Raw genomic sequence first — 18,643 nt, 5'->3', positions numbered from 1 at the left:
TATGCTAATAGAAATTTTGATGAAATTAAATAAATTTCCTATTTCTCCCCAAGATTTCTGCAGAGCATTTTTACCTCACTCTGTTAGATTATCTGTCTTACTAGATATCCAGAGGTCTGGGAATGTGTATGAAATTTTCATTAAAAACCTTTATGGGTGATTAACTATTGCCTGAAATAAAAAAAAAAACATTTCCAAGTTTACTGCTTTTTTCTTTTTTTTTACCTTCACTGCCTAGCAAAATCCTTCTTCAATCTTTAGGAGATAATTACATTCAGTAAAAAGGTTGGTAGTGTTTGCAATGGAGTCACTGATGCTTTAAAATGCAAACCACTACTCCAGATCTCTTATATTGCTCTTTAGCAGCTCTTCTGTGAAAACATCATGTAGGCTGGACTCTTATGAAAGCAAAAGATCAGACAAGGAAATATTAAATTCCTCCTGAAAAAATACACTGTTCATGAGAATAATAACTTTTGTCTCTATGAGCAGAAGAAACATAGGTTTGGCTGAGTTGAGTTGAGAAGATGTCATTTCTATACATTATTTTCACTCTCTGTTAAGGCTGCAGAGTACTTACTGCAAAAGATCAAGGTATGGGTGAAAATATGTCACCATCCCCCCCGAAATCTGCAGAGTTAGCAAGGAACAGGAAGGCAGAATTGTTTCTTTCAGTGTCCACCCATAACATGAACAAAACACAGAGGGGGAAGTTTTGGAATGGCTGTTATCAGGGACGCCAAAGATGCAACAGACTAGGAGAGACCCAGATATCATGAACAGTAGATTCACTTAGGCTGAAGAGCCAGAGAAGGCTGCCAAGACACTGACCCACGGGCACACTCATCTGACAAGGGGTGGTTGAGGAATCGCTATGAAAATAAGCACCATGGAAAATACTGCTTGACCAGCTTGGGAGGCAAAGGAGTGAATAGGGATATTGCACCTCTCATCTACAGCTCAGAGTAATGGTTTGGTGGACATAGCTTGAAACAAAATACTGACGTTTTTGAACCAGAGGTCTGGGGAATGTTTCACTCTCTGAAAATCTTTGAAATGTCATCTCCTTGTCTTGGTTTGAAACTAGAACCAATGTTGAAATTCTAAAGTTTCTGTGGGATGGAAACTTCCTTTTCCAATGCATTCTAGTGCTGATCTTAATATATCCTGAGGGGTTTAGGGAGATGAAGTCTTTTTCAATCCATAAAGGCCTGGGGAGGAAGCCCCCACCAGGAACAAAAATGGATTACTACAACAAGTTGTGCCTGGAAATGTTCTGAAGTAAGCAGTTTTGTTACTCATTTCTATTACATGTTAAGCTTCCTCCCCTTAAAGCAGTGTAATGAAGCACAGACTTTCCACACTGAAATCTTTTGAGTTTCAAATTGCTGAAGTGTGGTCAGAGGCTTGAACTGCAGATTGTTACCACACAAAATGTCAGAAGCAGCTCCATTCAGTTCCCTGTCAATCTAATCCAAACCCCATTAAAATCAAGAAAATGCATGTAAAAGTTTAATAGGCTTTGGGTGAAGCTCTTGCATATTTCTAAAGGTGTTCCTATGAAGCTCATTGCTATTGGGGTTAAATGCCCTTATAGCAGTAAAGGCAGATCATGCAGAGCTCTGGAGGTCTCCCAGTATATGGAAGATGTCAGCCATGCAGTACCAGAGTGAGGAAGTCATAGGTGACTACCAAGTCCCTGCCCAGTTCTTTACCACCTCTAAAGTGAGCTGATTTTTTATTCTCCTTATGGGTTTAGCATAAAAAAGTTAGCAACAAAAAGCCAGAATAATAACAGCTAATCCCTAGTTGGCCGAGACTGTATTGTTTTCTGGCATAAAATACCACAGTTCTGCTCAGAGGTAAAGATTCCATATTACGTTTTAGGCTGAAGTCCCATACTTCATGCTGAGTTTGATTCTACCCCCCACTCCTACTTTTACTCCACTGACAGCCGGTGAGTTGGCAAAACAGAAAAATAGGGATATTCCTGACTCTGAGATACATAAGCAAAATATTTTTTACAGGACACTGCAAGAAAAAAGACAGTCATCAGGTTAGCGGAGCAACTGCTCACATATAGTTTAAAGGCATCAAGCTGAAAGTCCCACAACAGGAGTTGGAACGAACTCACTGAGTGCGTGCATAAATGTTTTGTGTGTATGTGCTCCCCTTGTGGACTTGAACTCTGGCTCAGTTTATCAGATTTTTCCAGAAATAAAACTGGACCAGCAATGACAGGTTCTGCTTCAGCCCTGCTAGCCTGGAAATGCCCTGAAGTAAGAAGTTTTCATAATAATTTCTATTCAGTATTAAGAAACACTGGGCAGGAAATAATGTAATAAAGCAAGCTTGCAAATCTAGCCAATTATAAATAAATCTCTCTGTTTTTCAAAGGGCATGTCTGCAGTTCAAACACAAGAGGTTCTGAGAATCCGAGAAAAACAAAGTTGCCCTTCACTTGGATACTAAATGTGGGGCTCAATCTGGGACTCGTGTTGATTGTCACTGCTCAGCTGAAGAAAGTTTTGGATCAGAGCCACTGTTTCAACTGGGTCCAAAATCCTGTTTTTCAATCAGGATGAAAAGCTGTTGTACTCTTTAAATTATTGTGGAGACAACAAGCTCCGGGCTGTTCAGCAAACTGGAACCGGGCTGGTGTCTGTGATACAAGGACTCGCAACCCCTGGCCAAGTTCTCTCTGCCCTTCAGTCCACTGACACCTTATGATGACAGTTCGCAGCCTCAGCATTTTTCTGGCAGAGCCTGCTGACATTACCCCGTCACAGGCAGTCTTCTGCAGCACCAAGTACCAGGCAGGATCCTCCTGTGTTCCAAGGAATTTAGGTGCAAGCACACCACAGTCAGCAACGGTAACTGAAGATCGTAAGACGATTTCACAATGGCAAGGCAATTTGTAACTGCACTGGTGACAGCAGGCCCAGTGACGTGTAATCAACGTACTCACTTGGCACTTCAGCCAAACACAACTTGCAATTGTTCAGGCAGTGTAAACAAACTTCAGTCACTGATCAGTCGCCAAACTGTTAAATGTAACCACTGGCGTGATGGAGATCCACCTTCTAACACATTAAGCGTGTGGCTGGCCAGCTCAGTGGTTTGTTGTTGCTTATTGCCTCATCTACCACTGGTCGATCCACTGGCACTGATTTGGAGATCCTGCTTGGTATCTGTCCCATCAGTCTAGCATTCCCAGCTAGTCAGGGTTCTCTGCTACTACTATGGTTAAACACAGACCAAGACCCTCATGGAGCCTCACCCAACCAGCACAGCAGACACAATACGTTGAGAATCAATGGTTCAGCCAAAGCTCTAGAAGCAAACAGCAAACTCCCAGCAGCAGAAAGGCACTCAACAGAAATTCCTATTTCTCAGGTTTCCCCTCAGGGAAAAGAATAAATGTAACCTCATTCTGAAACCACCCTTGATTTAAAAAGAAGCAATTAAATAAATTTAAAAGCTACAACTTCTAAATAAGGATTTATAGAAGCATTAAAATCTTGGATGAGGGAAAAAGGCAACTCCTATCCTTATATGCAAATTTCACTACAGTGAATCTTCCCTCATAAAAAGGATTGAATTTTTCAGGTTCAGTCATACATAACCAAATAATTTATTGTGTGGGCCAACATAGGAGAGCCCACAGATGTGGAGCTGATGATACAGATATCCAGAGGCTGCCATCCAGTATGGAGCAACATTTAAACAGAATTAAGTTCCAAGAGTTTATAGATAAATGACAAGAGGAAGTAAAGAGACTTTTGTGGTTATTCATATTCACTTATCCATTTCATTCACACTTTTCTTTGTTTTTGTCTGGACTTGGGTTCACATGTCCATATTCTGTCAGAGTAAGAATCAGTTTCTGTGTTATTCTTTCATGCTTGTGCTCTTATTGATGGAGGAGAACAAAAAAACCCTAACATTTTTTTAGTCAGTGCTCTATAGCAGGTTGTTATTGAAATGCTTTATTTTCTCCAGAAGAATAATGTCTGGATAGACAGCTTATTTAGCATTTCCGGGGGAAAGATTTGCCATGTTTTGTACAGGATGAAAATACTACAATGGAAGGTGGTTGCAAAGGCCATTATAAGTCAAAACTCATCAAGGCAGCTTTCCTTCAGCTTCCTCTGAACAACGTGCTTGAGAAACCAAAAGTAAATTCAACAAAGTCTGTCCTCTGGACCCATTCTCTTCTCCCAGACTATGAAACACTAATCTGTAAAAGCATTTAATTGGCACTCGTGACACATTACATTTGACTGTGATGCTTTGTCAGCTCTGGTGACTTCATGACATGCTTGATATTGCCACTCACACCTCTCTTCTGTTGGGTGTACAAGCCTCCTTCTCTCAGACAAGCTTCTTTTGCTGACAGGAGCCGGTCCTCTGTTGGCTGGATCAATGGGGATCCGGCTGCATTGCCTTGCTACTACCAGTGCCAGCACAGATGTTCTGGTGCTTCAGGCAGTCACATAATCTGTGTTACCAAGGAACAGACTTCACACACAATTACTTGAGAGAGACTGCATGTCCCCAAGCCACTGCTGAAACTGCTTAGTCTATATGGTGTTCCAACCTGCTGCTCAGTGTGTAAGAGGAGTGCATGCAGGCTCTTACGAGAAGACATTTGGGATGACAGCAGAGACTAGCTAAAACGCCTGCGTCCCTCCTGTCCTGGATCTTCCCAGTAACTAGAAGCCAGTAACAGTCTTCAGTGAGAACTACACGTGTTTTGGTGGGTACTGTCGAAACTGCCCAGCTAGTGTGGACATACTGCTGTCTTCACACAGCACTAAACCCTCTGTGCCACTCCACACACCTCAGGTTTTTAGGCATGCTAAGGAAATACATAGACACAGGTGACGTCCTGGTGACTGTAACAGCACTCTTAGGAGTCTCCAACCTGCTCTTTTGAATTTCTTCTTTTTGCTAAGCCCGCAAATTACAATGTGCTTCCCTGCCCAGCAAAGGTGGGGAGGGCACTCTGTGTGCTGCTGGTCAAAGACGTACCCACAGCAGACATTTTGTCTACTTGGGAGTAACAGCAGGTATTATTTCTGCTGAAAGACTAGAACAAAATACCTCCACAGTTGTGCCAATCTCTGTTGGACCATAAAGTGGAAAACTGGTAGCTCAGGGCAGGGGAGTGGAGTTCTAATAATGCAAATGCAGATTCTTTCACACAATAAACACATCCCCATTTCCTTGACGCTCTCTGCCACAAAAATGTTGTTACCTGGCACATTGATAGCAATTTAAGCATTTGGCTATTACACTCATGAGTCATTAGGTTCTCCACCCCACTCCTTTCTGTGTGTTGGAAGGATGTCATGCTGGGGGAAAAGCTACTTCTTTCATCTCGGAACAATGAAGTTCATCAACAAGAAAACAAAATTAAGATTTGTTATCCACAGAACATGAGGTAGATGAGGAGAGAGAATATTAGACAAAAAGTTCAAACAGCAGTTCAGCTGTTCAGCCTGACAGTTCAAAAGCACCTGACCATCAGAAATCAAGAATTCGGTACTTTCTGAAATGTTATCTCCCCCAGAAGCCATGTATGTTTCAACACGTTCTAAAATAAGATGGATTCATTCCGAGCATTTAGGCCGAGGAGCTCAGTGCAGAGATGAGAAATTGAAAAGCCATTATAATCATCATGCCAAAAGGCTGGACTATATTGAAAGACAGCTTAGAACTGATCCTGTTGTTATGCCTTCTACATGTCTGAGGAAAAATAGCCACCCTCTTGCCTAAATAATACAGTTATTATTACACCTTTTGCATTTTTCTTCTGGTGTTTTGTAGCTCAGGAAAAAAAAAAAAAGAAAAAAAAAGACAACTACGAACTGTAGCCAGAAATAACTGAACTACAGGAGACTGAAATCCCAGCAACATGTAAATACCTAGACCTTTTTTTCCCCACTGCTTTCCTTTGTTTTAACCTGACTTCTGTTATAGTCTTGGCAGAAGAAGAAGATCATTACTGGAAGCTGTCATGGGGGGACTGAATGCCTCTAAAAATGAATACCCACTGGTAGAAACAAAAATGAAGCCTGTTTGTAGAGAATTAATGGAACAAAGGCAGTTTGTTTCTCTGCTTTGCCATCAAGTGGGCAAATGACAGGCACTTTCAGTCCTCTTGTGTGAATGTAAAACAGCAACACAGGTAAAAGTCTCTTTCTGGAAATTATTGTCTCAGAGTTTTTACAGTTAGATAATATGCCAAATTAAAGTGCAGAAAAATGGGATCTTGTCAAAATCAGTACATGATCCCCAGTGTTACCAGTAGACAAGCACAGATGAGAATAGTCTCTAATGTTGGAGCAATGAGTGTTGCGAGGTGGAAAATGGCAGGCCATTTCTTTCCAGGGCTTCAGAAAGGGTGCGAAAGAGACCTAGCCTTCTCCTTCCTCAAAACTGGAGTTGACTTGAAGGGTCTGAGGAGGGCATGCAACACGAACGGGTCCCAAGCTAAGGAGTGACTAGGAAGGGCCACTGGCCCAGCTGCCAGTTCCTGCAGCAGTGGCCCCGGCGCACCCCACAGGGGCAGCCGGGGCCTGAGGCAGTTTCACGAGCCTTCACGAGCCTGCGGAGGTGGCCACCTAATCTATGTTTCTTAAAATCTGCGTTTTACTCGTACCAAGCGGGTTTACTGTGCCAGCGAGTACAATATCCATGCACCAAACACACCAAACACAGCGTTAAGCGACAGTGTTATCCTGATTAGCTCTGTGTCTTGGGCTGAGCTGGAAACAGGGAAGGATCTGTGCAGCAACACTTTGTAGACGGGTGGGAGAAAGAGAAACTGTGCATCCTGAAATCATGATAGACAGGCGATATAGTTAATCTAGTTAAAGGAGAGCAGAGAGCAGATTTTTCCACCCTTACGACATTATGCAGCAGGCAGTGTAGACTCTGGCTCTGATGAAAAAAATTAGAAGCACACACATGTGTATATATATAGACATTTAAATATGTGTATGTATATAGAACATAATAATTTGGCAACTTTACAGTGGGAAAAACTGTTTAACAAAATATATCTTCACTGCAGAAAAGTCTGCAAAAAAGTCTGCAAAGTAGGATATAGGAAAAGATCAGGTGTCTAAGTTTTAAACCCCTGTATAATGACAGATGTTCCCATTTATCACATTTTTTGTATTTGTATGTTACTATTTCACCTATCAAATCTCCAAACCCTACAGAACAACGCAGCATATGACCATCCAGAAGGTAATTTTTCCCTTACATTAAGGATATTTTTAGAGTTGGTGATTCTCAATTCACAATTAATTTATAGCAGCAATAAGTAACATCAAAATAGTGAGCAACAGTACTTACTGCTAATATTTGAAACAAATATGTTTTATTTGTGAAGAAGCTGTATGAAATTATCCTCAACACACTTCTGGCAAAATTTTCTTAACACAGTGAATGCGCTGCCTCAGTTTGAGATGAACAACAGCTTTGGAAATTCAACTGATTTTTGTTGGCTACAGTTCTATTGCAATACTGATTTCAAATATATACAAGCCCTAGCAAACCATTGCATTTTATTAAATCACCTTTTCTAATGTTTTTTAAAATCAGTGTTTTTCAGCCCGTATGCATAGTATACTGGGGTCCATAGACTGTCCACTTTTTTGCAGGTACTTTTCACTGTCTGTGAAAGTAGCTACGGAAACTGAGCTTGTTGTCAGCTGACTTGAATTCACTATGCAGCTCAGCAGGAAAAAATCTTAGGAACCAATAAATCAGAAGAGTTAAAACTACCTATAGTAGTATTTGGTAGTAGATCTGTAAGTATTTCTGGGATGCCGTTCTCTTTAACTAACAACCTCTAAAATTGAAAGAATGTGATGGAGGAAGATGGGCAGTTTTGGGAGAGGAACAAAAGGGGCTTTTCCAATCCTGAACAATCTTTTTGTAGTAACAAACTTACTTAAGGCCTTCTTAGAAATGACCAGCTTTTTTTTTTTCATTGGATTTAATCCTGCTATTTGAGCTATAATATGATACGTTCTGTTATTCCACCATATATATCAAATAATTTCATGGCCTTTAATAAAAACAACAACAATAGTAGTAGTAATAATAAGAATAATACTCATACAATTAGGATCAGAGTTGGTTTTTCAAGAGCAGGATGGTCTGAGACTGCTGCAAAATTATTCCAGGTTTATGTTGAAATAACAGAAAGCAAAAGTAGACCTCTTTTATCTTGATTCTTTGGAGAAATTTAAAAGAATCAATAGGTCTTATACACCTGTATATATAAGAAACCAGTCAGTGTTTAACACATCCCAGACACACATCTCATCAATTTCTTGGGCTAGTAAGACAGTCTTTGACTGTCTAACAGGCACCATTCAACTAAATGTTGCTATTAATTGTAGCATCATTCTTTTTTTCAGGTTTTTGCAATAAAATATACACTATCTTTCAGAGACAGTGGCTGCACTTTCTGTGTTTGATGGGAGAACTTACACAGTTGCACCCTTCCAGCAGTTAGCTAAAGGGAGTGTTCTGGTTATGGGCATTTTCAATGTCTAACCTTTCAATATAACAATGACATAAGCTTTGTAGAGGCTGTCATGATTTTTTGCAGAGAAGGACTCTTGTTGTCCTGTGCTGTGGCTGAAACTTTTAAAGCAAGACACTTCACTGTGGTTTGTTTTTCAGGCCAAAAGAAAAAAGAAAAATATGTGAAAAGAGTAAATGCCTCAGAGAATGGAGGGGAGGCAGCGATTCTGCGTGGACAGGGAAACTGCTGTATTTTCACTTTCCTGGTTCCTGTGAAGCTGGGATTACTGGGCTGCGGAGGAGGAAAGGACAGCGGGAGAGGAGGGTCATTCCACATGGGTAAATAAAAGGGACTACCCAAACTGTAAGCATCTCATCCATGAATGTGACTTCAGTGAGGCAATACTCAATGACATCAGGTAAAGATTTGGCTATGATATTGATGAGACCCACTTTTTGGAAACATTGCACAGCATCTTACTGTCTGGCCACATATTTAACAAAAAACATAATAGTTATTTTTAAAAAATCCTAATCTGGTGCTACAGCAACATACAGATTCTGCCATTAGTACTGGAGATAGAAGCAGCTTTGGACAGTCCTTGATCCCCCATCTGAGAAAGCAAAGCCTGATTTTCTTGTTCTTTCTTGACAGAGTTAATAGAAGGAAGATTTATGGAATTCACACAAGCAGAAGACAGAAATTAAACTGAGAGAGAACCAAGTACAAAGACTATGGTAACAGGAAGAACATGTGACAGGGATAATGAAAATAGAAAAGCCAAAAATGAAAATGGAATATTTCCCCTTCAGCAGAAATGGAGAGAGAAATCCAAGATTTTTTTGATTGTGGCAGGGAAAATGGATAACAGGAGGGAGATTTTGTTTCCATTGGTAAAAGTCCCAGTGGGTTTCATGGATTATTGGTGTTTGGGACAGAGGCCTTTCAGAGCATGAAGGGCCTTGTTCCTCTGCCCGGTGCTGCAATGTGGCTGGCACCTGTCTAGAACCCGAAGTGTGAAGGTGTGAGGGAAGAGCCGGCTGCGCCAACCCGCCGCTGCTCGAGTGAACAAGGAACGGAAACCGCCCAGCTAGACATAGGTCAGGCAGTGACGGGGACGTGTCAGGAAAGGTCACAGTCCACAACCAAATGAAGTCACCAGGTAAGAGAGGATAAAAAATTGTGTGGTGACAGAGAGCAAAAGAAATGAATTGGTGATCACAGAAATAGAGAAGTCGTCCAAACATTTACCAAATTACAGTATGATTTTGGTGAGCACCATATAAGGCTGGTTCTTCACCAGAATGTTGTGTAATGAAATGAATGAAATATGACAGAAATTTTCTTCAGGTGAATTTCCAACAATCCACTCATAGTACTGTGGTCTGGAATAACCCCTCTGGAGCAGGAGCCCCTTGGAAAACAGAGAGTGGTGGCAGCTGCCTGTCTGTCTGACCCCTCAGACGACTGAGAAATGGATGTCTCAGAAATCAGACCAAATCCCTGTTAGAAGCAGTCATTCAATTTAAATATCACATTTTTGCCTAAAAATATCCACCTTAGTTTAAACTTGCTAGAAGTTTTAGTACAGTTTACTAGAATAGAAGGAAATTAGAGGGTGGAAAAAATCTACTGCTACTCAGTTTAGTTCCTGCCAGCACGTGACAGCAATTTTAATTCTTTCTGAAGAGTTTGCCACTACCCTCTGCTTGTGCAGCCTTCTCACACAAGAAAAAAAGGAAAAACACAACACCTTTCAAACCTGCAAAAAAATGGAGAAGAGAGATAGCACAGGTGCAAAAGCTTCTGCTCTTTTAAGTTAACTAAGAAGAAAGAGAGAAAGAAAAAGAGAAAGAAATAGAGCAAGAAGGAGAGAAAAAAACAGAAGGGAAGGGAGAAAGAGAAGGAAGGGAGGAAGGGAGGAAGGAAGGGAGGAAGGGAGGGAGGAAGGGAGGGAGGAAGGGAGGAAGGGAGGAAGGGAGGAAGGGAGGAAGGGAGGAAGGGAGGAAGGGAGGAAGGGAGGAAGGAAGGAAGGAAGGAAGGAAGGAAGGAAGGAAGGAAGGAAGGAAGGAAGGAAGGAAGGAAGGAAGGAAGGAAGGAAGGAAGGAAGGAAGGAAGGAAGGAAGGAAGGAAGGAAGGAAGGAAGGAAGGGAGGAAGGGAGGGAGGGAGGAAGGGAGGGAGGGAGGGAGGGAGGGAGGGAGGGAGGAAGGGAGGGAGGGAGGGAGGGAGGAAGGGAGGAAGGGAGGAAGGGAGGAAGGAAGGAAGGGGGGGGGGAGGGAGGGAGGAAAAGAAATAAGAAAAAGAGGAAAAAATGAAGGAAAAATCCCAAAAAGATCCATGTGATCTCCTTTTCAGAGATTAAGCATTAAGTGTGAGCTGCATGATGCAGAGTGGAGAAATCAGTGTTCTAACACACGTGCTCAGTACAGTGATTCCCTCTGTTGCAGTGATGATGTAAAGTGTGATGAGAAAGGACAACCTTAATTTCAAATAAAAGCATAACATGAGATATTTTAAAAGGAATAGAACTGTCAGTTTTTCTGACATAGAAATGTATCATTACGATAGTAAATATGCAATATATAAACAATGAATTTTTACTGCTAATATTGGAGACATAAGTTTTTTCAAGACCTTGGCCTCAGTAAATGTGAAGGTGAGCAGGAAATTCTTGCTTTACTTCAGTGTGTACAATCATTAGTGAGTCAGAAATGCTACTTCCACAAAGTGTAGACAATTTCTTCCGAGTTTCACAGGTGCAAACAAGGATCACTGGCAAAGTGAGACCAGTAACCCCAACTTTGTTACTCCAACTGTTGTGTGCAGAAATTTCTTATTCCCCCCAAAAAAACAATAAAAGATTTAAAGTATAAATATTTATTTTAAAAACATGGAAAACAAAACTAGAAATTGGGAGTTTTAAAATGTGTCGTGCTCTGGATCCCCATATAGACATTTCCTAATGTGGGACATTGAAGCCCTATTTCTCTTAAAGAGCATTCAATTGACTTCAGCGTGGTGGTTCAAGCTAGTTGCATTATACCAAAAGATTACAACTGAGAAGTAATCTGTATTTCTTTAGAAAAGGAGGAAGAAAAGGGACGCAAATAACACAGATATCCATCTGGAAAGGAATTTAAAATGTCAAGGAGGAACAAGATGATTAAGAAGTAAAAGGTATTACAAAAAGGGTTTTTAATTTGAAAAATGGCGTTGCTCAATCTCTGTCACCTATGGATTTAAAAGTAAAACTCCAGAAAGAAAAAGACAATGCTCGGCCATTAGTTCCCATTAATTTCTTAGCTGTTTTACACAAAAGACAATGACAAGATACAGCCCATCTCTTCACTGAAGATAAATACATTTATATTTATGTATTTATAACATGGGGAGAGGTAAGAGACACACAGCTTGCATGATTCCTGAACTGGTACAGTCATGTGTACCGCCCTGTGCCATGAAGCATATCTGAATGAGCAGCTGCATAACCTCTCCCATACCTTACCTCTGTAAACAAAAATAATTTAAACATCTTTTTAAGAATCTTTAACCATATTCTTAATTGAATCAAAGATTCAGGGATTCAGCTTGTTCCACACACAAAGGTGGCTTTCCTTGTCCTGAATACAATTAGAAGTCTCTTCTGACTTTAACTGCTAGGTGACCAACATGTAAAACAAAGACTTTAGCTCAATAATCAGTAATTAAACAAAGACTCATAAATATGCCACTAAGCTACTGGTAATTTTAAACCTCCAAACAACATGAAAAATGAAGGGATAAATATGAGAAAGGGGTCTTGTAATTTCCAAATGTTGCATCTTGTGAACAAATATGTATTTGCCAACAAGAGTGAAAACCAGCACCTTTTAACCAGGAAAGAGCATGGAGGCACATGGAAGGCAATACAACTAACCCTTCATTTCTGCCATTAATAACCATTAACAGCTTGTGAGCACACAACAGGCCACGGGCTGGCCCAAATCTCACATGGTAAGAAATACCTCTGTGGTTAGTTCAGAGAGCTGACACAATTTAATCCACTGGGAAAATGCACTATGTTTACATAAGCATACACTGATCTTAATGTGACTTTTACTCATTCAAGATTCTTGCACAGACTGTGACTGAATAGGTGTGTTTATATGTTTTACAAAATATTCTAGCTGAAAGAAATTAAATTCCTTCTTGGTTGCCAACTACAGTGTAAAAAAATCATACCTAGGGATGTAATCAGAACACACTATGAAAGTCCATATACTTCCCTGTAATAAAGACCCAGTTAAATAATATTTGGATCAATGCAAGCCCACTAGGATGGCAAACTTAGGGTTGCTTTCAGCAATTTTGCTTTGAGCTATCCAGAAAATACAGAATCGCAGAATCACAGAATCAATAGGTTGGAAAGGACCTTCAAGATCATCAAATCCAACCATTAATCCAGCACCACCATGTTCCCTAAACCATGTCTTGAAGTGCCACATCCACATGTTTTTTGAACACTTCCAGAGATGGCGACTCCACCACCACCCTGGGCAGCCTGTTCCAATACCTGACCACCCTCTCAGTAAAGAAATTTTTCCTAATATCCAATCTAAACCTCCCCTGGTGCAACTTGAGGCCATTTCCTCTCGTTCTATCGCTGGTTACTTGGGAGAAGAGACCAGCGCCCTCGTCGCCACAACCCCCTTTCAGGTAGTTGTAGAGAGCGATAAGGTCTCGCCTCAGTCTCCTCTTCTCCAGACTAAACAACCCCAGTTCCCTCAGCCGCTCCTCATAAGACTTGTGCTCCAGCTCCCTCACCAGCTTTGCTGCCCTTCTCTGGACATGCTCCAGCATCTCAATGTCCTTCTTGTAGTGAGGGGCCCAGAACTGAACACAGGATTTAAGGTGCGGCCTCACCAGTGCCGAGTACAGGGGCACAATCACTTCCCTACTCCTGCTGGCCACACTATTTCTGATACAGGCCAGGATGCTGTTGGCCTTGGCCACCTGGGCACACTGCCGGCTCATATTCAGCCGGCTGTCAACCAGCACCCCCAGGTCCCTTTCCGCCGGGCAGCTCTCCAGCCACCCCTCCCAAGCCTGTAGCGTTGCATGGGGTTGTTGTGGCCAAAGTGCAGGACCCGGCACTTGGCCTTATTAAACCTCATACAGTTGACTTCTGCCCATCGATCGAGCCTGTCCAGATTCCTCTGCAGAGCCCTCCTACCCTCCAGCAGATCAACGCTCCCTCCCAACTTGGTGTCATCTGCAAACTTACTGAGGGAGCACTCAATTCCCACATCGAGATCATCTATAAAGGTATTGAACAAGACTGCCCCCAGAACGGAGCCCTGGGGAACACCGCTTGTGACCAGCCGCCAGCTGGATTTAACACCGTTCACCATGACTCTCTGGCCATCCAGCCAGTTCCTCACCCAGCAAAGAGTAAACCCATCCAAGCCATGAGCCGCCAGTTTCTCCAGGGGAATGCTGTGGGAGACGCTGTCAAAGGCTTCACTAAAGTCCAGGCAGACAACATCCACAGCCTCTCCCTCATCCACTAGGTGGGTCACCTCTTTATCCCCGAGATAGTGTATTTACTTCTTGCAAAGAACCTGTTAACAAATATAATTTCACTTATTAGTCTTCAGGACCTTAGACTAAATACAAATCTCAGGATACTGCATTTTTTTCAGTTGTGACAAACCATGCTTTTGTATTATTACAGCTGTCTATTGCACTGCCCCAAATCATGCAGTTCCAGAGACATCTAATGAAAATGTTGCTGAACCCCCAGGATCACTATGAACTCTCACAAACTACTGAGACCTGTGATTGTTATGTTTAGAGTGTGTTAACCATTTTAGGGAAGTGGTAGCCAGCAGCTACTACTGCAAATTCATAGAAATAACTTCTAAGATCATATTTTATCTCACCTGAAATTTACATGCATTCACTTCATGCTTGTAGAAGATAGCTTGTTCAGAATGCTCCACTTCGTTCATCCATAATACTATGGTTTCTCATTCTTTTAAAGCACCCTTTATAGAGACCGTGGAAGAACATTGCTTTCAAAGAAGGTTCACCATTAATTCTGGAAAATTTAATACTGTTTACCTTTCTGAACTGCTTAGGTAGTATTAGATATTGCTGTGATAGATAGTAAAGCAGCTGCTGTCCTAAAGCATACAATTAGGGCAAATCTAGTTATGAACTTTATAATGCAGTACCTCTACTATCATAAATATATGACTGGCTAGCAGGGATGCACTGTGACAAGAACACTTCGAGTTACTTTAAATTTAACATACCCCAAAATACAAAATTATTCACTGAGAGGGATGCAGCATGAACATTTATATTTTAAGATCTTTTTTGGCCATCCTAAAAAATGATGCAGCAATTGTAAAGTATATGGAAAATGTTGATGAAGAAAGTGAATGCTGAAGACGATGGAAAATACAGTCATTGTGTTTATGCATTAAAAATTATTCTACCATTCTAGGGCATTTAAAGAATGGTTTAGTTTAACTGAAATTCCTCAGGGACACCAGTGTTAGTGTACTTGTCTATTTTCAAAATGCTTTCCTTAACCATGGAGACAATTAAGAAGTAACATCAGTCTTCATAGTTGTAATAGTGCAGTTACCTTCAGCCTTTCAGGAGTAAGAAGTGTCATGAGAATGCAAATAAGCTTGTTTCAGTAATGGATGCTTATGGGCTCTGTTCCTAAGTGCAAGGGTTTCTCGGAAAGAAGAAATGTTTGGACCAAACCAGAAATCAGCCTTACACAGAGCCTGAATGCACTGCTCCTAATTTCTAGGCCACTACAGGCAGAATACTTTGAATCCATTTCCCATCCAGATTTCTGTGCTTCTAGTTATGTTTTTAAAAGATTAAAAAACACAAAAGAAGACTGAAATTAGTCTGCCTCATTAGGTAATCTGGAATTTTGAGAACCTTGTGCACTTGGCTGAGGTCAAGCAGTCTAGATGATTGCCTTCAGATCACAAATGAGATTATCCCATTAACTGCCTACTTTGTTTCATTTACTGCAAGACTGCTTCTGGCTCAGAACAGAAAATCAAGGAGAAAGGAAACAGGGAGGAAAGCTTCCAAAGGCACATAAAGTGGCTGAAAATACACTAGAAAGCCAACAAATCTACACAGATTTGAAGGAGACTGGGCACTGAAACATGAATCTAGACTCAGCTTTTTCTGAGATTCGGGTGTGTTCAGTACTTAACAGAGATGGCGCAAATGTCCTCCTCTCCACCAACCTGTAATCTACATGTGGTTCAGGAGACTAAAGTCTGATGTAGATAGGTTCAAAAGCATAGCAATATATAAACAAAGGCACAAAGGTAATATAAAAAAAACCTGGATGCATACAAATTGGTTGAATGATCAATAGGTCTCTATGGACTGCGAAGTGAAGGTTTAAAAAGTCCCCATATCTCACTTTTAACAAGCAGGGAAGCTGAGGCCCAAGGAGATGTAGCTGCTTGATGAGTCCTGCAGCAAATCAATGCAAATTTTACAGTTTAGTACCACATATACTGCTACGTGGTTTGTGACTTACAGGGAGCAATAATCTTCAAAAATAATGTAATTTCATAGACTGCAAACTTTGGTATGTCCAAATTAAAAATAAAAATAGTATTTCCTTATGGTGATTTGAAATGAGATCTGCTACTGCAGCTAACTATAAAAAACAGTTCAATACCTGAGAATACGTTCCTCAGAAAAATCCCAAGGAAATAGCATAATGTGAGAAATTAACCTTTGAATTTGTACACCTCTTCCCAAAAAGGTAGAAGAAGTCCAATAATGAAAACAGATGATTGAAATGAAGACCCTAAAATGCTACAAGTATGGACAAGGAGAGAAAATGAATGCATGAGAGAGATCTGAGGGGAGGAGTCGTGAGCAAAGGCGTTAGGGTAAGGCATCTCTCCTTACTTGGCACAAGCCACTGATGCACATGTCCAGGGATTCAGTGTAGCACCGGGTCCCATCCAGAACCTTCGGCGCCAGCTCCACAACCAGAGCAGCTCCTCTGGCCTGGCACTTCAATGAGCATGGGTTGTCTGGGTCATTGGAGACGGGAAGCCACTCGTAAAACTGTCCTTGGTACTTGACATCGTTGTGAGCAGAGCACTGCTGGGCACGAAAATCACCTGCTTCTGGCGGGCAGTCCTGCAGAAAAGAAAGAAGAAAAGGTCAGCAGGTCTATTTGGGACAGCCAGTCGCAGTACCATGCATTTGGCTGCACTCCACAGCTGCCAGATGTAGAATTTTTCTGTTTAGACAGAGAAGACTGATTGAAATAGCTACAGCCACACATAATTCAACTGGATAATTATACCTTTCTTTCTTCTTTCTGCAAAAGTATTGAAAGAACATCAAGACCGTGTGTAAATATGCTTGGGACATAAGAAATGCACTGTATGTGTCTTAACCACAGACCTGAAATACTCTTGCTGAATCTCTTTCCACGTGTGCACATATGCGGAGAAGTGTGTGTGCACAGTCAAATTTTCCTCTTTGTTTGAAGAGAAAGAAAGAAGAATTACATTATTTAATTTTTTGTTTATTTAAGCTCTCCTTACTATATTTTTTTTTTGCCTCAGTGACCTAAATCAGTTGGTAGGGCAACAAGAATCAGGAAAATATGATACATATATGCACTTCTTTAACTTAAAATTTCATAACTTGCATAATTACCAACTTACTTATTTTACTGGGAAGACCTTTAAAAAGCCCCTTTGTTAATCCTTCAGGAGGTTTGTGAGGCATATAAACCCTACTCCAAACCCTGTACACCTGATATAAAAAACAAACACCATTCATAATACTTCAAGTCTCTTGTTGATGAGAATGTGAAGCTTTTCTTACCCATATATACTTTCTTGCCATCATTTAACACTGAAAATCATGAGTCAGATTCTCAAGGGTGCAAGAAGAGCTTCAAAATCATGAGACTTCAGGCAAAATAAACATGAGATCTTTTTACTTCCTTTGCAGTTTTTGATCCTTGAAGAATGATATTTCAAGTTTTCCTGTGCAAGCAACCACAAAGGCTAGAGATCCATTGTTTTTTTTAGAAGTAACCTGAATTTCTCACAGAGTTACGGGAATACAGGATCTAAGCTTTAGGAAAAATATTAAACATCGTAAGAACTGTGACAAAAAAGCAAATGTTGGCAATACGGCTGCCTCAGGTTATTAAGGTCCCGTAGTCCTCCACGTTGCTGCTGTAAGGCAATCTGCTCCTCAATGATACCTGGTCAAATATGAGGTGAGTCAGTGATACCTGGTCAAATATGAGGTGAAATGAATACCTGTTATAGCCTTTGTTTGAGGACTGTAATATTTTTTTATAAACAATCATAAATGTTGATTATAGGCTTGATAGGGAAGGATTTTGATGTATATACAACCACATAACTAGACAATATCCTTATAAGATGCCTATATTCTCTGTCTTCAAACTACTTAATCCTACAGAAATTCAAGTATCATTAATGACAACCTTATTCACAGATCTCATCCTCCCAGCTAGGAAAGTCTTGCTGCTACTGAGGCAAAATATCTCTTCTGAGCTTTAAATAATCACCTCTGTTTCTCAGACCTTTTTCTACACCGTCGTTCACTAACGTTTTTCTGCTTCTTTTAAGTAGGGCAGATGAGTACAGCTTTCAATATGAATGGCATGGGGGCTGTGTGACTTTATGACATTAAAGGACCATTGTTTAGTATTAAGGTCTAAAATATAACCTGTCTTAAAGATCAAGCTTTCAAATCTCCTCCTGAAGGAAATTGTCAGAATCTTGGCTATAAATTTGCCATTTGTATACCCTTGGCTCACACCCAGGATAACCAATCTGGCCTCTCCTAGTAGCAATGTGGTTATGCCTGTTTTGTTTGAATGTTGAATGATGTTGGATCACACCACTCTCAACATTTCTTGTAGTGAACTATACACACATACAAGCCATGGCCTTAAGCCACAGATCTTCAGCTAATTTTCTTTGCACTGTGAGAGCAAATTTTCAGTTAATTTGCTTTATATTTCAGTGTGATACAGCCCAAAAGTAATGGAT

The 18,643-nt window shown here is 40.8% G+C and overlaps 1 protein-coding gene across 1 annotated transcript in view; it reads right to left on the bottom strand.

The window, feature by feature from the left end:
- ADAMTSL1 (ADAMTS like 1) overlaps positions 1-18,643 on the bottom strand; it is a gene marked incomplete at both ends in the record, with an annotated part of 200,758 nt that overhangs the window by 143,808 nt on the left and 38,307 nt on the right. Inside the window, one exon of the mRNA XM_082013297.1 lies at positions 16,500-16,736. Coding sequence (XP_081869423.1) covers positions 16,500-16,736 — 237 coding nt within the window. The remainder of the gene's footprint in view (positions 1-16,499; positions 16,737-18,643) is intronic.

The sequence above is a fragment of the Phaethon aethereus genome (genome assembly GCF_964289735.1).
Source record: "Phaethon aethereus genome assembly, chromosome: Z".
NCBI classification, from domain to species: domain Eukaryota; kingdom Metazoa; phylum Chordata; class Aves; order Phaethontiformes; family Phaethontidae; genus Phaethon; species Phaethon aethereus.
The sequence above is the reverse complement of the archived record's forward strand: the minus strand, read 5'-3'. Positions and strand labels throughout refer to the sequence as shown.